Source organism: Scomber scombrus, chromosome 21, assembly GCF_963691925.1.
Source record: "Scomber scombrus chromosome 21, fScoSco1.1, whole genome shotgun sequence".
In the NCBI taxonomy this organism is placed as follows: domain Eukaryota; kingdom Metazoa; phylum Chordata; class Actinopteri; order Scombriformes; family Scombridae; genus Scomber; species Scomber scombrus.
Genome location: NC_084990.1, coordinates 15623081 through 15643844, shown reverse-complemented (window position 1 = coordinate 15643844; position 20764 = coordinate 15623081). Strand labels below are relative to the sequence as shown.

The window sequence follows — 20764 nt, the reverse complement described above, 5'->3', positions numbered from 1 at the left end:
TCACTGGTGGGGAGAGTTAGTGGACGTTCGGTCCTGAATTAACTGTCCAAACTAAGAGCACATTGAGCTCAAAAGAGGAGAAGGTGCTTGGTGACATGAATTCATTACCTTGACCCATGCGTTTCTGAAAACAGTGAGATGTCATTATGAGGTCGCATCAAACCTCCTTGTTCTTTGTTTAAATACAATCTGTTGTATTTTGGCCGCATTGCAACTATCTGAGTTGTAACTGTGATTATTAAATCAATATGTCTAGTATTTCATCCATTTTATATTATTTTCTTATTTTCATTTTCTTACTTACCTGTAAGAAAGTGATCTACCCAAGCAGATAGTTATGGTCCGCAAAACAACAGAGGTGGATAGATTTTTTGCTGTTGTTGTACTCACAGCATTTTTAAAAATCACATTTTAAATAATTCCAAGGGAAATCTTTTTCCAGAAACAATGTCCCAGTTACTCTGAATAACCCACAAAACAGCTTGTGTATTTTTCTTTGTGACTATTTCTTTCTTTCCATCTACAGCATCGTCTGTGGATTATCCAGAGTAATCAGGTCACTGATTCTGGAAAGAGGTATTACTGATTAATGCTTTTAAATTAAACTTCTTAAGCTGCAAGCACCATAAACAAAATTCCATTCACCTCTATTATGCTGGATTTCAGGCAGGGGTCTAAGAATCAAAATCTCACATCGCAAAACCTAGATGAATAAAAGCAAAACTATCTGCATAGCTAAACATCACTTTTATATGTTTTTTGTCATTTGGGTGCACCAACCCTTTGATAATTTAATCTTTTTGTCTATAAAATGTTAAAAAACAATTAAATGTATCCATCACAATTTCCCAGAGGATAAGATGTCTTCAAATTGTTTAGTTTGTCTGACCAGCAGCCACAAATCTGTTCAACTTACAATGAAAGCAACGCACATTCAAGATGGACACTGTGGTTATAGTACAGTGTACGTTTCAACCACTAAGCCATAATTAGAAAATTTCCTAGAAATATGATTCTGTTCAACTAATCTTTTCACTAATCATTTAAACAATAAAACCAATTCAGTGATTAATCAAGAAAAATCTGTCTGCTTTGCTAGCAGTGTTTTTTCCTTTGTCTACAGGATAGAGAGGGCGCTTACAGAGAGCATGTGTGGCATATGTTTTTATTGACTGTGGGAAAAGTGTACAGTGTGATTAGAGAGGCCCTGCAGCCCTACGCTGGAGCGAGAGGATGGAAATGCATTAGCCCTAATCTTTACAGTGTTCAAAATGATTAGCCAGAACATGTGACAACTCCGATAAAACAGATTCCCCCATTAAGTTCTTAAGGCAAATGCATATTGTGGCCATCACTCCGAGACATTCCCACTTAAATGCACAGATAATTTGTTGTTGCATTGCATTATTCCTGCCCCATAACCAGACCCCAGCTGAGTGAGCAATGTGCGAATGATAACTAAAGATATTAATTAGTATATCACGATGGCGGCACATGCATTTTCACTATTAATAAATTCCGAGCCAACGGGTTGTGATTTAATTATGAATTATGTAAATGGTTGCCATGAATCATTTAGGTCTATGCATTTTATTAGTTAAATGGGAGAGCAGAATGTGGGCATATCACTATGATGAGGATTTACACACTCGAGTGATGACAGCAGAACTACAAGAATATGTAGTGACTAGATCACAACTTCATGTAGGACCCTTGCTAATGGCAGAAAACATTTCACATTGATGAATAATTGATCAGAAATGTTGTTTAATGGCTATTAAAGGGTCACATTTGTAGGTCTTAGGTTTTAAGAGTTCTTTCGTGTGTACATTAAGATTCTAGCACTACATAATGCATTACTATAACAAAACCATTCACATCATGGCTAACATACATTTAACTTTCATGTAGTGCAATGCTACAGTGTTTATAAAATCAAAACAATAAGATATGATGGTGAAATTGTGAAAAATCTGTTAATTATTGTATCAACTACAAGTCATTTAACAAGCAAAAATGAATATATGAATATCCCTGGTTTTTAGACTGTTGGTTGGATAAAACACAAACTCAAGTTGTAAAACAAGTAGTTTCTTGGACTTTTGATTGTTTTTTCTCTAGCCTGGATTCAGTTCTCCAAATCGCTACTCATGTCTGACTTTTCTAGCGATTCCAATAATTCAGGTGTGGTGCTTATTAATAACCGTTTTTCCTCAGTTGGAGAAACAATCAACCAGTCAAAGGTCTGGTGGCAGGACTGAGACTGAGGACTTTTTTTTTTCACGTGCTAGACAAAGAAAAATGGCCAGAAAATTGTGACAAGCATGGATAAAAAGGTGCAGCTATACAGAATTTTTGCATGTGTCTTTGATTGTTGTGAAAAACGTTGCTACAACTGCTCCAAGCAGCTGCTTCCACAGCTTCCATGTCTACTGAAAATGAACGTTGACGTGATGAATTCATCACTCGCTGCTGGTTGGTTCAGCCAAAAATAAACCCAAACAACTCAACTTCTCAACAAAAACTGTCTAGTGCAAATATGATGTCAGGCTAAATCAATTAATTTAATTAAATGGCAAGTCAGTCTGATTATCAATCTAATTTTTCACTACCTTTTGACATTGTTTAGACTAAATTGTTAATTGAAAACTATAAACTATATCAATAGATTAATAAATAACAGAAAGATTTGTTTCAGGCCTAAACCAATATAAAGGAAAATAAATAATCTGTCAATCACTTGTCTGATAGGCACTAGTATTATGTAACAGCGTAAAAGATGGAAAGATGATGGGAAAACTGAACACTGGGTGACACTTTGTGTAACTGGACATTTTTTTCTATTATTTTGCAGTGAATGTATAACACAGTGTAGTTATCTACATCATTTTTTTACCACTTTTCTTCTTGTCAAGTTGATGTAGTGCCAAGAACAAGGAGTATATTTGGTTTGAAGAGGGCTGTCAAATCAAACTGTCAGGCTGCACTTTTTGATGGAGTCTTATCGCTCGCTCATCTGTCAGTCAAAGAGAAGGACTGCTGCCAAAGTCAAATTCGAGAGTTGAGAGCAGCAGACTTACATGACATGTCATTGTCTGGGAGAGCAGAGAAGTAGACGAGCAGAGTTCAGGTCTGAAATTCTTCTGGTTTAAAATGTTCAAAGTGTGTTTGCTTAGTAATAAAAAACAGTCGCGAGTGACACGGGTGATGTTTATAGGTCTCTTAAATCTTAACAGTTCTCTGAAATGCTATGTGGAGAGAGGTAATAAATTCATAAAGCTTCCTGTAATCTGAGATAAAAACAGAATATTTCCTCATCACATACAATGAAGGCCAACACGTTTCACAGCACATAAATCATCCCAGCATGTGACATCATAAAACACGTCTTCTCATAGACAGTAGACTAGAGTCAGGCCGGCCTATAAAATTCAATAATCACAACAGTGTCAGACATTGTTCTGGCATACCAGAAAATTCCCCGACCCCGGGAGTGTGTCTCTCTGCTGGATTGTTATGGTGTTTACTCACACATGAGGCTTACCCCGGGGCGAGCTCCACACCTCAGTAGCCCAGCTGTTAGTGTCCCAGCTCCCTGGAGGAATACTCTATCCTCCCGTGCTGTTCGGACCCTGTCAGTAACCACTGGCTGTCTGGAAACTGGAGATCAGTGAGCACAGAGAGCATCAAACAGCAGCTATCCAACAAGTAGAACAGGTACAAAGAGGTATAATAGTCATGTTGATGGACACCACCCTCAGTATACTCTCATAGTCACACAGGAAGTTGCGATATCACTGTGATTCACATAGACAGGACTTGTTGCCAGTGTTTGTTTTTGATACTGTTTCTCTGTTTAGTCATTATTAGTGTAGTATACTGTATTGACATTATAGTCTGGTATGCGGCGCTCATTAAGTAATAAAAGTGTCAAGAACCTGTTGATGCTTAATAGCAATATACATTTCTATCTGTGTGTCCTTTATTCACTAGACTGGAAAAAAAAGAAAAGAAAATGGAAAAGGGCAAACTATACACATGCCACAGACTGGCGTAATTTTTCCCACAATCCTTTGTGTACACTGGGGAACATAAACTCTTCATTTTTTAAATTCTATACTTTCAAAGTTTAAACTTGTTATATAACGATTTGATTAAAATGCGCACAGAAAACTTTAAGAAGTCAAGGAAAGTGAAACCCTTTTTGATTTTCAAATGCTTCTTTGCTCTTACATACATTTTTAACTATTTTAAGGGTACATTTTGAAATGATTAAAGCATTTTGAAGATTAATCAGGTTTGTCTTTTTGTTTACCAATTAAAATAAATAATATATCACTAATACATGGCATCATTGTTTTCTAAGCACAAACATCTCTCAAATTCTGCTTTGCTGTCATTTGGATTGAAGGACTGCAGCCATGTCTGCTGAATATACAGTTTGCAGACACTTCCTTACACTACTGAGTGTTTTGAATAAACCTACAGTGCAGAACTTTTACATATAAATGAGCGTCTGGTACATTCAATCTCTTGCCAAACGAGTTTACACAATGCTGATTAAGCATATCCAGCTTAAACAAGTTAAATCTCTCTGTAATTCATACAGAGCAACAGAGTTATTAAATCCTATGTTGGTGGTGACATTCCTGCACTGGCCGGATGAATGCATACTGTGCATGCTCTATTGGCAGATAACTTCAGGTTAACCCTCTGCTAACTTGAATAGGGATAAAAATAAATAAAAAAATTAATCATGATGCTCTCCTAGACTTTACAAATGTTATCAGACTGAATGGATCGAATTCTAATAGTGAAACAAGTCATTTTACAGGGGCTGTGTGACTTTCAAAAAAAATGAATCCACTGCTTTACAACTGCAACAGCGATACAATCAACTACAGCAGAGCCTATGACGTAATCACAAGTTGACAGTGTTTTTGTAATTATTCTCACAGCCAGGAGGAGGAGACAAAGGTCCTCTTGGTTTGCCAAATTATCATTCAAATATATTCTTAGAAAACTAAAGCTTAATTGTAACAACATGTTATGCTTTTCACAAAAACTGCCCAGTGTCAGACAATGAAAAACATTTCCAATATGGCACAATAAAGAAATAAGCTACATGCTCTCCTTGATTGATGGGCTGATAATCCACCTAATGTCAAATATGTACAGCAGTTATCTCAGCCCTCTGGTCCATAATCTGATCTACTTCTGACCCCCTGCTCATGTATCTCACACAGATTTAACCAAGCAACATCCCTCATCATGGCAGTAGTAAGTAGTGGGAGGTACAAACGTCCTTTAGGCAATTGTAAACACTGCCATATAAAACACACAACCACACACACACGTACACGAACAGAGTGTCTCTGGGTGTGTGGAGGTGATGTGGCCATGCCAGAACAAAGTATGAATTAAACAGTGTGATCATACAGTTGCATTTACCACATCACCTGTACTGAAATTTACAGGGAGCTTAATGTCAAGGTGCTTTTTTTTTTTACTCTTTTTGCACTGATACTGGGGTCAAACCACATTGGGTGTTTGGATTAATGAACAACTAGTCCTGGTTTGATAAACATTATAATCCACATGAGGATATACTGAATGCTAGAACCAACAAAAATAAAGAATATGGGAAGAAAACGGCATACAGTATATAAAGTCAGAGAAGACTTACTTTACACTTGAATACATCATCCTGCAGCCAAACATGTACCTTACAGAATGAAAATTCAGTTTGTCTTGCAGTGGAAAGTTTTAGTGTCACTCGATGCATGCAACTGCATCTATTATATAAAAAATACTAAAATTACTATTCAATTATCAAATAGTTGGCAATTAATTTATTGTATGGTGACTAACCAAGTAATTGTTGCATCTCTGAAAAACACCATTATATATGACTGGCACTTGTACGCATTTGGTTTAAAAATATTTTTTTTAAGTCTGTCTCTAAAACAAGTCAGGTGGTGATATCTAGATTTAAATAGTTTTTGGTTGCCCCAATTCTCACTGGTCATCACAAAATACATTTCTAATGCACTTCAAATGTACCTTTGTAGTAGGAAAATCCCTCTTTATGATTTCTGGGCAGTGTTTCGGTGCAGAGCAGGCGGGATAATAACATAAAGCAGTAATTTTGTACTACTAAGAATGTTTACTAAGCTTCATTACAATGACAACACTGCCCCTCTCTGTATCAACACTTGCATTACAGATTTTCAGTCACCTCAGCAAATTTAATTTGTTCTGTCACCCAAGAAGGAAGAGTCCCATGTTATCTTCACCATATGTATAATTTATAATAACTTTATATAATAAAATATACTTACTTATACTTAAGTACAGTCTTTTGCACAATTTTGAGGGTAACTCTACATGCAAATTTCTATTTTATGTCAAGTTACACTTGCACACCACATACTTACACTTCTCACACAACAGAGGAAAATATTGTACTTTTTTACTCCACTTTATTTATCTGAGAGCTGTAGTTAGTAGTTACTTTGCAGACTTCATATATAAAAACATTATCAGCCTATTGTGACAATTAGTTGTGGACTAAACTGCATTACATCAAGTATTTCCACCTTGACCAAATACAAGAGGAGAAGGCTGTTTGTAAAGCATTTGTAATACTAATCCAATTATGTAACATATAAAATAGTATAACACTGAATTGGGGCAGTTCTGCTTAATACTATAATCTTACTTTGTTGATACGATACATTTTGCTGATAATACTAAGACTTCTACTAATGAAAGGATAAAGTTTTGAATCTGTACAGAAGTACAAGATTTGAATTCTTCCACCACTGTTCAGTTGCCCCTTAACACCATTTTTGTAATAATTCCTGACGCCTCCCAAAAAACAAGAGCTAAGCTTGTACGCAGCATCAGTGGGCGTCCGTTTTATAGCCCTATCATGAGGGCTGCAGTGGGTCATATGACAGTCATTCTCTTTACTTGACTGCACAAATTTTAAGCATCGTTTGAGCAGGAATTCATTCAGTCGCCCTCCCTGACCCACCAGACCATCAAGAAACCCAAGTACGTGGTGAGATGCTTTATTGATGCAACATTTTATAGCGTTATGGCTTTTATACGACGGCTCAGGTCTCAGCGATGTGACACATATTATTTCTGCATGATTTGGTCAACGAAGTGCATATAATATTTAAATCGAAACGTATTTTACCATTTGATCGGCGTGTTGGGTGTTTTAAATAGGTCGTGTTTCACATTTCCTCGTAGCATCGCTGCTAAACACAAAGACAGTCACATGATAGTTTCTTAAACTTCTAGTATGCTGATGTGATCGTAGCAGAAGTGTTTGATGGCCGTGTCGCTTCAAGCACAGGTTACTCTGCTCCTCTCTTCGTAGCATTACGGTAGCGCACTGAGCAGACACGGAAACGTTCAAAGTGGGGTCAGTGCTTTTCAATCAAATGGTACTGTAAGGGTGCTTTCTTGATAATGACTTTCCGAAATATTTCCAAAGAGGCCCTGGCCGGATCCATCACCCTGGGAGTGATTTTTATCGCAGGTTACGTCTTCGGTAAGAGCGCAGGCGTTTATGGCTTTGAGATTTGATTGCAAAGCTTTATACGGTCGCTACTACAGAGGGCAGTGTGACTGAGTAGACTCGTGTTAGTTTAATCCAAATACTGATTTCACAGAGGAAAAAACTCAACAGTCTCTAAGCTTTATATGGAGATCTGTCCCAGGTGTAGACTCGGATTTATATGGTCTTGGCAGAGGGGAAACATTAGATTGGCCCTTTTCACAAATCTCCAACGATTTAAAATGTTGTTGTTTTTTTATGGTAACATTTGAAAATTTAACGTGTCGCTTGTGTAGGACAATAACATACTGTCATTATCATGGCTTTCTTTCTAATACTGGAAATATTCCAATTTTTGGGTTAAAGTAACAATGCAACTGAAGGACTAAGTAGCTATGCTTTACATCACAATAATGTGAATTAACTAAACATTCATAGAAAAATCACACCTTAGACTTTGAATGAATATCAGAGACTGTGAATGCGACACATATTTAGATTGATTTGTTGTCTCAAAGAGCCTTTATAATAATAAACTTTATTGCAAACACAGGTCCATATAACACAACATACAGTGTTTCTTCAGCTGGAATTGCATAATGCAGCAGCTCAGACAGCAAAGTCCTGAGTATTATCAGAGTATTGCGTGGTTTCAGTGACTCAGTAGACTAAGAAAACATTATTAAAGGAATTAACACAAATATATTTAGTAATAGTCAAAATTAAAAACATGCTGAATCATGTCAGTATTATTTTTTTTTATACCTCATTTAGTGTTATATAATGTAAACACACTGGCTAATATTTACATAGTCATGTTTACATACTGTAGATAAAAATGTGGAGACTTCCCAGTACTAAGTCCTCTAATTCTCATTTAATTTCCCCTTCTTCTATATGCAGGCTTCTACTGACGCACATAAACACAAAACTGCAAATCCTTTGAAATCCACATTAATATCAGCGAGAAAGAAAATTCTGGTTTGTTGTATGCACTACTCTGTAAACATTAGAAACTATATGGTGCACATGAAGGCCAGAACGTACTATACTAATGTCACATGAATCTGTGGTCCAGATTTGGGTTGCTCTCAGGATGTCAAGCTATATTGTCTTACAATTTCCAGTATTCATTCCTTTATCTGGATCTGTTGCTGCCGGTGCGATAATTAAATTTCTCCAAGAAATCCTTACAGTTTTATCTGATCAATATCTATAAATACATCAACTAGACCAGATTTAGATTTAATCTGGATGGTACTGTTGGTCCCATGATGTCATGATGCTCTTATGATCTTTGTAATTGTTTCTTTGTAATTTTCGCCCTCAGGGAAAAAGAAGTCTTCCAGAATGAGTATCATCAAAAGTCACTGTGGGGATGACCCACTGATGCAGTACGTCCTCAATCATTCCATGAGGGAGCATCCGGTCCTGAAAGAACTCAGACTGGTAAGCGTGCTCTGGCACAATAAAGCAACAGATATCATAGGAAGTAATCATGTCTCACAGTGTAATTTGTGACAATTAAGCAACTGGTTTCCGCTCATTGCTTTCAGAGGACAATGGAACACTCCTGGAACATCATGATGGTCGCCTGTGAGCAGTCGCAGTTCATGGCCAATCTGGCAAAACTAATAAAGACCAAGAAGGCATTAGAGATTGGTAATGTTGGATTTTAATATCATATTCAGTCTCTGAAGCACTTTTGTCACAGTTGAGACTCCTGACAATCCTTTACCTATTAAGACACTCAGTAACTTAAAATGCACTCTAGTTACTTAGTTAATATAAGATCTATTTTAACATGCAGCAGGTCAGTAAACAGACTACTCTCCAAAAGAAATTGTTCTGAAACATGGCAACTTTCAAGTGTGTGTTTTTTTTTTTTTATCATTTGGACTGACAGCGAGGAAACCCTGTAGTGAAACATCACAGATTTTTATTATCATGCGAATGAGTATACATTTTACAAATAGGTTATTCAGTTATTTGTTTTTGAGCCAAAAACTGCCAAAAATTGTTTTATTTCAGCTTCTCCATCTGAATATTTTTCTGCTTTCTTCTGTTTTATAACAGAGTAAAGTAAATATGTTCAGGGTGTAGACTCTTGATCTAACAGAGCAAGCAATTTAAAGACACTGAATTTCTGATATGTTATCCACTAAGTGATTAGTTCTTCTTGATAAATTGGTTAATCAACAGATTGACTTGAGTAAATATGTTTCGTTTTACAATTGAAATGACAAAATCATTTAAACTTGAATTTGCGTCACTGCCTGCCACCACACTATCACATGCGCTGGCACATGTGAAAAGGCCATTAGATAACCAGGTACATGTATGCAGTATGTGGCTGAGAAATCTCTCTCAAGGTGAAATCTAGCCAAGGAAATCCGGTGTCTCTAATCCCCTTCCCTGTTCACAGAAACCAGGTTTAGAGTTTAAGTTTAAGTTTAAGAATTCTAATCGCTGCAAAGAGTTGCCAGTAAACCAATTACCTGACTGCATGTAAAGACACAGTGAGCAAAAACAGAATGCTATTTGAAGTTTAAAAAAAAAAAAGAAGACACATTTCTCTGTCTGTTTTCATCGTTTGAGTTGATCTGAGTGCCTTCTCATTGCATTTGCAGGTGTATATACAGGTTACAACACTTTGAGCATGGCGCTGGCTTTGCCCGATGATGGTGTCGTGGTGGCATGTGATATCACAGATGACTACCCCAACATCGGCAAACCCTTCTGGAAAGAGGTACAATTTACATGTGTGTTTTATTATTAGTCAACTCACTATATGTGTTACCTTGGGGTTCAGTATAAGTTGTGTAATATTCCTGTATTATTCCCACACTGCCAAGTGCTGATCATTGCAGAGGATTTTCATGCACCACAGGTAATAGACGTACTGTAGTCTGTGCATCTGCATGTGGAGCAGACTTAGTGTCTGTTCGTCTTTTGTCTGATAAAAGACGACTACTGTACCAGTTTGGCAAAGGAGGCAGCACACTGAAAAACACAACACCTGCCTGATAAGATTAGTTGATTAAAATATTGACTGATATTACAGAACATTTTAAAATTTTGACAATCCATAAGTAATTAATCAACATCTGATTTTGACCCAGTATTGTCTAGAAAAGAGTAAAACTGGGTTATTGTAACCATTATGTTTGCATAACTGACTTAAAAACAGGATAAATAGATTATCATGCATGCAAATACACTCATATACTGCTACGCATGTCTGGTGGGATAAATAAGTAACATGTTTTTCCGTTAACATATTTCCAGTGCACATGCAATAAAAAACAAACATTAGTATTAATTCATTAACGCAGCACAGCTTAAGAAATCATAACAGTGCTATCTATCAGAAAATGTTATTTGCATTAAATGGGAATGACATGGGGGAAAAGTATTGAACACGCTAACTGAAGTATTTACCTGGTGGTGAAGCCTTTGTTTGCAATGACAGTTTCAAGGCATTTCCTGTATGAAGACGTAGGTCTCTCACAGTGCCCAGGGGGCATTTTGGCCCATTTATCTCAGCAGACAGTCTTCAAACGTTGAAGTTTCCAGGGGGGCCACTTGTCAATCTAATCTTCAGCTCCTTCCACAGATTTTCTGTTGAATTCAAGTCAGGTGATTGACTGGGTCATTCCTACACCTTTATCTTCTTTCTCTGGAACAAGTTAAGAGACTCCTTTGCAGTATGTTTTGGATCGTTGTCCTGTTGGAAGGTCAATCCGTGTCTCATCCTCATTGTTCTGATGGATGGCAACAAATTCTTCTCAAAAATATCCTGATACATGACTCCATTGATCTTCCCATCAACATCTGAATTCTGCCAGTACCAAGAGAAGAGAAACAACCCTGTACCATAATGCTTTCATCTCTTCACAGTAGGTTTGGGGTTTTTAGGGTCATGTGCAGAGCCAATTCTCCTCTAATCATGATCTGTAGTGTTATTGCCAAAAACTCTCTAAATGATTCTGGCAGCAAATTTTGTTTTAGTTACAGTCATAGTCTTTTGACTAAACTGCCATTTTTTTGAAGTCATATTTTAGTCATCTGAATTATTTTAATTTACTCTAGTTATAGTTGGCTTGGCATTGGCTATTGTTTTCTCTGACAATTGTACCTGCTTCTCTCCGAGTAGTCCTTTGATCTTGGGTTACTCTTCTGACTGATTTTCTCACTGTTTGGTCAGCAGTCTTGCAAGGAGCTCACATGCATGGTCAGTTGATGGTGGAGACATGCTTCCTTGTCTTGCAGATAAAGGCCCCAGTCATGCTTCTGGTAATGTTTAGTCAGTAACCTTTAAGCCAATCATATGTTGCTCAACAATCTTGTTGCGGAGGCCTTGGGGGATCTCTTAGCCTCTACTCATCACGAGATGGTTCTTGTGTGGCAGCTTGGTAACAAACTATGCATTCACAGATGGTTAATCCTGTTTTAAAGAGTGGAAGTATTAATAGCCACATGCACTGACCCTGCTGATACTTTTCAGCACAGGTAAGAAGACTAATAAGTGGAATCGCCTGGTTTAGTGATTTTTCTTACTGTGTTCAATACTTTTTTCCTGAGTCACTCCAATTTAATGTACATAATAATATGCCTTATTGCCTTATTAAGTTAATACCAATGTCTGCTGTTAATTCCATAGGAATAGCTGCTCTAGAAATATGTTGATATGTTGAATAATTATTTCCCCCATTGTATATGTATGTCATCCTGTTTCTTTTTGTTCATAGGCTGGAGTTGAGAAGAAAATTGATCTGCGCATTCAGCCAGCGTTGAAAACTCTGGGTACAGTAATACATCTGGTTTCATGATTAAAATTTGACAGGACGATTTCTTTGGCCTTAACCTTAGCTGACATTTAAGGTGTAAGATGGGTATTAACCTGCATTGTCTAGAACAACATTATGTTATGTTAGTCCACAGAAGCTGCAGCTTAGTGCAGTTGTGGTTTATGTAGTCCAAAACCAAAAATCAGCTACATGCCACTAGGGGTCACTGTATCTCAAATTTATGATAATCCTGCTGCATACATGGTTTTTACTGAGGTTAAAGGTCATAGAGTTCATCATAAGGGCCGATTTCTGACGCTAAGACCATTAAACTAAAGTTAAATCGTTCGCCATATTATTTTATGAAAAGTCATAGCAACCATGTATTAAATAATATATCAGCACAAGTTGTCCCTGCATGCACAATGACATGTCTGTCAGGTGACACATAGGATTCGGTCGTCACCACAATACTGTTGCAATATCAATATCGAGGTATATGGTCAGAAATATTGTGATATCTGATTTTGTCTACATCACGCAACCCTAGTTGAAACACATGTTTAAGTACCACTCCACACAGTTAGCGTTAGCATGCAGCTGCGTTTAAAACCTCTACAAGGTCCAGTCAGCGTTCACAACCAAGCTAATGAGCTCAGACGCACAGAGACACAGCCAAACTATTTGTTTTACCTTAAAGATTTAAGATACCTGATATACACAATGGCGACTAATGTTATAATGTTAAATCCAAAGTGTTGGTACCTGGATAGATTTCAGGTGGCCCACCAAAGACATCCAGTTGCTCGTCTTCTCTTTGTCCTTCGACAGTGATATAACAACTGAGTGTTGATTATTTCTAAATTTACTGAATACAACGTAGTTTTTTTTAGCATTTGAAGTCGGTCTCGAGTCTTTCTTGAATCAAATTTCCCCCGCAAAACCAATACGAGATGATGTCACGTGAACCAATGGTTAATCAGTCATCAGAATCACGTGGCCCTATGTGAACTAAAATGTATTTATTTAATTATAATTTGTATTTATTTATTTTTACTATGTTGAGTATACAGAGTTAGTGGAAGGCCTACCCACGTATTACCAATACATTTAATTAAAGCATTTAAAACATGATGTTATAGCACCAAAGAAGATATTTACTCTTCGAATGCAGTACAAATATCTTTATTGTTAATTTGGAAAGTTTGAAAGTGATTATACTTAATCAGCCATTTAAAAGATGTGCAGGGCAGATGAGTTTCTTATCCAGCAGTGTGAAATTTGTTGTTCTGGAGATACAAAGTACAGTGTTGGTGATGCTGCATATAACCTTTAGTGTAATTTACTTGTCTCCTCTTGTTGCTTTCAGATGATCTCCTTGCTGCTGGCGAAGCTGAAACATTTGACTTTGCCTTCATTGATGCAGACAAAGTCAACTATGACAACTACTTTGAGAAGTGTCTGCAGCTGTTAAGGAAAGGGGGCGTCATTGCAATTGACAATGTAAGGGCTTTACCCTGGACATATTTTTTATTTCGAGTTCTTGCAATTTGATATTTTACACATTAATGCAGTCATCACTTGAAGCACATACGATTTTAAATCCTTGTTTGTGGCCCTGCAGGTGCTGTGGGGCGGTAAAGTGGTGAATCCTTCCCCTGACGACCCTGATACTGTTGCCATTGACAAGCTCAACAAGAAGTTACACAGAGATGTTCGGATCAATCTGAGCATGTTAACTGTGGGAGATGGGCTGACACTGGCTATTAAACTATAAAAAAGGTGCCTAATAAGAGCAATAACTCGTAGTGCAACACTGGGTCACTGTTACCTGAAGGTCTATTATAACATGGAGTATGTGATGGAAACTAAAGTACTACAAATGCAGGTTAATGTGGGAATAATGGAATTGTATCTTTCTGCAATAATAGCTCATTTCCAGTTACAAGACTAATTGCAACATTTGGGTGAAATTTGATTAAAAAAAACTAAACTTATTTTTGTATTTCATCGTTATTTAACCAAACTATTTTTATTATTTTCTCCATGACGTCCAAGTACATATAATACTCATATTCCAGGCAAGAATAAAGGTTGACTTCAAGACTTTATTGCAAAGGTTGACACACGCCAAACAAGTTCCTGATAAGTGTTACAGTCCTCAAATGGGAAGAAAGGTGGATGATTCAGTCAGATATTCTTTCACTCAAATCACACAGAAAAATAAAATCCATCTAGCAACCTAGAAGCAAGTATTTAGGGTAGGAGTCTGAAACTCACCACACAGCATAATTAAGCTTTTCCACAAAGATAAGTGAAGACAAGCCAAGAGAGTTGGAGTAATCCTCCCAACAGGCAGAAACATCACTTCCAAAATATAAATAAAATGTGCAATTAAAACAGAGGAAGAGCTTAAATAAAGGTAAGGTATACTCTACTGTGCAAAATAACAGCTTAGATTTACATTCTACATCATCACACTTTAGCAAGATAACAAGGTTTTGTGATTTTGGAACTATTCCTGGATTGTCGAACTGAAGAAGCCAACATTCAACATGGTTTTTATCAATGCAGGATAAATAGGCAGAAGGAGCAAATGATTTATTAATATGTATGACTGAAGTTGACTAGCTATTGTAGCTACAGCAAAGGGAGGCTGGTGGAGGAAAGGTTTCCATCCTAGTAGTGCTCAAGAACTGGGGGTATTTTGTTGTTTTTTGGCTTCATTTCTTTACAACATCTGCTGCTGACCAGACAGGAAGAATCAGTGCTAGATTCAACTGATATTCCTCTTCTAGTGAAATGGTGAATCAGATACTCATGCCTCCAACTCCAGCCCAAGACCAAGTTTGTGACCACCAGCATTGATATTCTTTCCATCCACCAGTGCCGACAGGGATAGTTTCATGCCTGTAATGAAAAATTCAATACATTTTTTTAAAAGTTACTGGAAATTAAGTCAATGATGTTTGTAATTGTGTTGAGTTGTATCATGAAGAAGAAATGGTTCTTACCAGGCCGAAGAGTCTGGGTGTATCCAATTCCTACCAAGCTGGAGTTATTCACCTTAGCCTGAAGAAAAGGCATTCAATAATTTGACATGAACGCACTCAAAGAAAGCAAACCTCAACCAAGGCTGTACACATCTCCAAAAGTGTTGTTTTAATTACAGAAATGGATCAGAAAGAAATATCCAGAAATTGTCAATCTGCATCTAGATCTGCGTCAAAGTTCATGGTCAAGGAATTAAAGATGGTTCTCCCTGAAATTTCATCCGATATCTTTTTAAGCTATCCCTCTGACAAACAAATAAAAACAACATAACCTCTTTATAGGATAAGTAAAAAGACACTTACCGATATGGAGGCACTGGAGTCTAACTGGTATTTAGCACCAATTCCAAAGCGAGTGCCGTTGCTGCCTGCTGTCCAGGCAAGATTCACAGCAGTCTCCAGTTGGTCGTTGACCTTCTGGTAAATGGATCCACCAAACTCTGATCCATCATTTCTGAAAAAAAGAAAATAGGCACAACAACTTCACGTCAATTTTCTTTCATCACTTGCGGAGGAGAAATAGATCAGTTTTTGAGATTTTACAGTATTGGTTTAATTCTGCAGTTAAATGAGAGTGACCATTTATATTAAGTCAGGTGTCCATATTAACACTGACAGAGGTTTTCCTTGCTGGAATCATTCCTCCTGTTCATACTGACTATTAAAATATCACCTTCAAGTGTGCTTTCAGTGAAAGTGATGGAGGCCAAAATCCACATTATGTCCACAAAGTCACTTTGTGAAAAAATACATTTAAAAGTTTACCTGAAGCTTCTATGAGGCTTCAGCAGTCTGAGTTAGTCATTTGGTTAGTCAGTGGACATCTGCCACATTCAGTCTTTTTAGCATCAAATTCCTTCTTTGTGTTTCCATGTTGAGCTGCGGTGAAACTTGATCTACTTGATAAAAGCTTAAAAGCTTTGTAGCAGATAAACTTTTAAATACATTTTTGCACAGAAGGAGACTTGAATTTCGGCCCCCATCACTTACATTATAAGTACATTCAGACAGGATACTTTAATGGCTAGTTTGAACAGGAGGGATGATTACTGCAAGGAAACACAATTTCAAAGTTCATCTGGGCACCTGACTATTGTTTTAAGTCAGATGTGAGACATAGTCCTATCCTTTAAGGTATGCTGCTTGGTTTAAATATCTGTTTTATGTCAAAACGTACACATTGGTGTGAAGCTGGAAGTCTCCAGTCTTGTAGCCAACAGCAAAGTTGCTCTGGGACATCTTGGATTTGGCTGTGTCAAAGGTCATCTGGTAGCCAGCCAGCCATCCCTCATAGCCAGCCACTGCTGCTGCGTGGATGGTAGGACCAGCAAAATCTAAATCTACATCAACACCAGCGTTAACGTATTCCCTTTTATAAGCTGTCTTGACTTTGCCACTCTTCTTGCTGTGAAAAAAGGAGAAAATTAAAATGAGAATGTATTTTTAGATCAATTATTTCAGAGCACTCATTTTGTAAGTGATATTGTTTTCTGTGGCATACCCAGTATTTGGTGAAAATGTAGTGTCAAAAGTAAGTTTCAGCCCTTTAGTGATCTAAATAAAAGAAAACAATTCCGTCACGCACACTTAATATGGGGCTGTGTCACTGGCAGGATAATCAGCAGCATGACATGAGTTTTTTTTTAATTTACCTGATCCTCGACACAGACTTCTGTCCCAAGTGTGTTTTCTGTGGTCCACTTCTCTGTGAACGTCAGGCCATACTCGGACCACTTGTACTTAGTTTCCAGAGTTCCAGTGACCTTGCTGGTGTCTACATTGGATGAGCCGGATGTCTTAAATTCCTAAATGACAACAATATAACAGGTTGATGAAAATCATCCACTATGTGCTCACGTTGATATTTGAGAGTTTTTAAAGAAATCGAATAATATATCAGCTGATTTTTGTTTTTAAACATAAACACATGTAATGAATAGACATTTTTGATAAGGATTGTGAAGAATTACAAACAAGATATTTTGATAAAGTACAATGAGCTGATATTATCTGCTATTTTGTGCTGTATATTTACAGCTAATATTAACAACTAAACTCACCACTCCGCTTGCAGACTTTGTCTTCACATCAAGCTTAACCAGCCCAAAACCTGCAAGGATAGTAACAGTGAGAAACTAAATACTGGGTTGGATAATGCCTTTGAGACCTCCATCCTGTCCTCTGAGGATGAATAAAAACACACTTATAAAACTGTCTTTTAACTTGCTTCCAGTTACCATATCCCTTATTGAAGATGTCCTTTGCTGATTTTCCAAGGTCTCCGTATGTTGGTGGAACTGCCATTATGCCTGTCACAAAAATAAAACTTCAGAGTGTAAATCATGACATGATGACATATCTTCAAGGACCAGTGTAGAAGATTTAGTTGCATCTAGTGGAAGGGATGTGGCAAAAATTCAATATAATATTCATAAACATATTTTAATTAATATTCACCTTAAAATAAGAATGAGTCTTTTCATTACTTTAGATTGGGCCCTTTATATCTACATACAGAGCGGATCCTCTTCCATGGAGGTCACCATGTTGCACCACCATGTTTCTACAGTAGCTCAGAACGGACAAACCAAGCGCTGCTGACTATACAGGAGGGATCAATGCTAGATGCCACTAAATCTTACAGACTGGTCCTTTAAAGGTTGAAGATTATCATACTAAAAAAATGCATGTTTCAAAATATATCACTAGCCGATTAAAAGTAAATATGTGTGAAGACAAGTCAAGAAAATATGCATCTGCAAGCTGGTGAAGCTTTTAAAGGGCAAAAGCAGAAGTTCACATCAAGTCAATAAATTTGTATGTGTGGTTTTGGATCAACAACAAAGATATAATGGTAAAAGAAAAAACAAGACTGTATTTCCCCACAAGACTTGTATTCCTTGCAGTGTGAATTAGACTTTAAATCAAGATATAGAATAAAACTTTACAGTACAGTTAAACAGTTGAGCGAACTGACTGCAATATTTGCTAATATTCCCACCACTTATCATTATTATTATGTGTGGTCACTGGCACACTTAAGTCACACGGTCTCCATTACTCTCGGTTTCTGCTGGCACGTCTCCTCAAGGTTAACTGTTAGACGTCGGAAGCAAGAGATTGAGACACCGCTGTCTGCTCAACAGTAACAGGAACATTATCAGTCCAGGGTAAATGAATCGGTGACAGTTAAGTGCTGAACGTGTGACATCATACATTGAAAAAACACTTTTAATGTGGGTCTTTACAATTATTATTATTATTCACTATGAATACAGTTGACGAAGCGTTTATAGAATGAATTATCTGAACCTGGAGGGATTTTTTTCTACTAAATATACGCATACGCAGTTAAGAATATCATTTTATTTGGTTTTATGTTTAGTTGTTTTATTCATTCAAACAGGCGTGAACTTTGCCGATGACTTAAGTAATATTACACAGTAACTGCTGCATTATTTTGAGGGAGTTTGAACACACGAGGGTGGTATGGGGCGGGTTTTTTTAAGCTAGCAAATGAGACGTTTGATAGCCATTTTTGCTCGGTGACATTCCAACAAAATATACAGTTAACAACCTCCATAATTACACGGTTCACTACTTACCTAGGATTGTTGTTGTAAGTGGTGTTGTTGTCAACTTGTGATAGAGGTATAGCGGTGAGTAAAGCAGCAGAGACCGGTGTAGGACGATATGGAGGAGACACCGAGAAAACACCCTCCTGACCTCGGCGCCGCAGGACCTCAAAGACCGTATAGCTGTTTATTTCGTGCCCGTCTAAAATCGGAGCGAGAGAATAATTTCGTTACTCTCTGTCGATAAAGTGAAGTTTTTATTCTACTGTTTAATAAGAGAGAAGACTATTTAAACGTTACGCTTGTCATTCGCCAAAGGCAAAGTTTGTATACTAAATTCGTCCGAGTACACACCGGCAACTGGAAGATCTCTAAATCACCATGGTAACCGGTGTGTTAATATGACGTTTTACTTTTAGATCCCATTCATATAATACATCCATGAAAAAAAAATAAATACAGCCATGGAGGGGGAAAAAACCATCCATGAAATAAATAAATAAATACATCCTTTAAAAAATATAAATTAAAAAATACATCCATGAGTGAAGGATTTGGAGAGTTTTTGGGTTGTTTTGAAAAAAAATCAAAACATTATTTATTTATTTATTTATTTATGTTAAACTTTATTTCACATTTCAATTTACAAAACTCCTTGGAGGAACCTTTAACTTGCATATGAAACATTACAAGCCTATAGCCAATAAAAGTATATGTGTACATATACATTTCCATTTAAGCTTGTAGACTCATTGTATACATCTCGACAAACAACATTTGCAATTAGAAACAGGACAAGATAACATGACAAAAATAAAAATAATAAACAAAATAAAAGTACATAATCATAGGGGAAAAATCTAAACATAAGTCTGTATGGGGAGAGAGTATTATTTCCTGTTTTATGTATAAAAATATCAATATTTGTAGCATTACAAACCTTTTAGATTCGTTAGGTAAATCTCATATCCACAAAGCCAAAATATCAAAAACAACCCCATCATTTAAGTTATTTAAAATTGAAATAAAATATTATTTTGAGTGACTATAATATATAAAAAATAAAGTTTATCTGTTATTAAAATCTATTCAGAATGTTTTTAAATTGAAGATGTCTGTCATTTACTTTTTATTTATTTCTTTAGTACATACCTTTTTTTCTTTCTGTCAATTGAAATTATTATATTTTATTTATACCTTTTATATTTTTCTATCTTTTATTTATGAACTGGAATGAAAATATAAATCCATGAAAAAATATATATATAATGAGTTTATCTATCTTTCCGACCCTCAGGATGGGAGGAGAGGAGTCAATGTGCAGCAAAAGCTATATGTTCACTGATATCATACACTAAGAGAATCAAGTGCTGTGATACGTTTCTGTGTGACTAATCTGTCAAAAAAAAAAAAAAATACTATATCATATTTGATACATTTGTTGATTTGCATATACTACTATATAACATATAAGGCGCGTTTCCACTGCAGGAACTTCAGGGTAATTTTACGTTAATTTCCCCCATTAGGGTGAAACGAACTCCATCTTTCAAAAATAGCCCAGGATGGTCCTGTTTAATGTGATGGACACTAGGGTTGGTTCAATATTGAAAAATAAGACTGCTGTTAAAATATGATAATACATTTATAGTTTATATGAACAATAGCTTTGACTTTTGTTTATTTGTCTTTTAAAAAAAAAATGTAATTGTCTATAGTAGAATGTCTGCTCACCATCAGTGGTTTGTGATTTTACATTAGCTTCCCATGTTG

General features: G+C 36.6%; 2 protein-coding genes across 5 annotated transcripts; one reads left to right on the top strand and one right to left on the bottom strand.

Moving 5' to 3' along the window:
• Positions 1–6979: 6979 nt before the first annotated feature.
• LOC134003088 (catechol O-methyltransferase domain-containing protein 1-like) lies at positions 6980–14360 on the top strand. 4 transcript variants are annotated; one of them, XM_062442213.1, is made up of 7 exons: positions 6980–7063; positions 8904–9022; positions 9130–9235; positions 10204–10322; positions 12325–12379; positions 13733–13866; positions 13988–14360. In XM_062442213.1, exons 2-7 carry the CDS (start codon positions 8924–8926, stop codon positions 14138–14140), a joined length of 666 nt encoding a protein of 221 aa, XP_062298197.1. In that variant the 5' UTR covers positions 6980–7063; positions 8904–8923; the 3' UTR covers positions 14141–14360. The 4 variants fall into 4 exon arrangements, with proteins under 4 accessions (XP_062298197.1, XP_062298199.1, XP_062298198.1 ...); XM_062442215.1 differs by having other exon boundaries at positions 6986–7059; XM_062442214.1 differs by having other exon boundaries at positions 7000–7066.
• Positions 14361–14451: 91 nt separating this feature from the next.
• Positions 14452–19152, bottom strand: LOC134003087 (voltage-dependent anion-selective channel protein 2-like). The gene is made up of 9 exons (XM_062442211.1): positions 19022–19152; positions 17654–17725; positions 17477–17526; positions 17069–17221; positions 16918–16970; positions 16594–16821; positions 15720–15870; positions 15378–15435; positions 14452–15273 (listed from the first exon to the last, which is right to left on the bottom strand). The coding sequence occupies exons 2-9, from the start codon at positions 17718–17720 to the stop codon at positions 15182–15184; spliced, it is 852 nt and encodes a 283-aa protein (XP_062298195.1). The 5' UTR covers positions 17721–17725; positions 19022–19152; the 3' UTR covers positions 14452–15181.
• Between the last annotated feature and the right edge of the window lie 1612 nt (positions 19153–20764).

Bases quoted from the DNA above. Each gene is read 5' to 3' on its own strand.
- LOC134003087 (XM_062442211.1), bottom strand. From the start codon at position 17,720: ATGGCAGTTCCACCAACATACGGAGACCTTGGAAAATCAGCAAAGGAC. The intron at 17,222-17,476 runs GTGAGTTTAGTT...GTTGTCATTTAG, and splicing joins CAAAGTCTGCAAGCGGAGTG to GAATTTAAGACATCCGGCTC. The intron at 16,971-17,068 runs GTAAATTAAAAA...TCTTTTATTTAG, and splicing joins AAGTCTGTGTCGAGGATCAG to ATCACTAAAGGGCTGAAACT.
- LOC134003088 (XM_062442212.1), top strand. From the start codon at position 7,486: ATGACTTTCCGAAATATTTCCAAAGAGGCCCTGGCCGGATCCATCACC. The intron at 10,323-12,324 runs GTACAATTTACA...TTTTGTTCATAG, and splicing joins GCAAACCCTTCTGGAAAGAG to GCTGGAGTTGAGAAGAAAAT. The intron at 13,867-13,987 runs GTAAGGGCTTTA...GTGGCCCTGCAG, and splicing joins GCGTCATTGCAATTGACAAT to GTGCTGTGGGGCGGTAAAGT.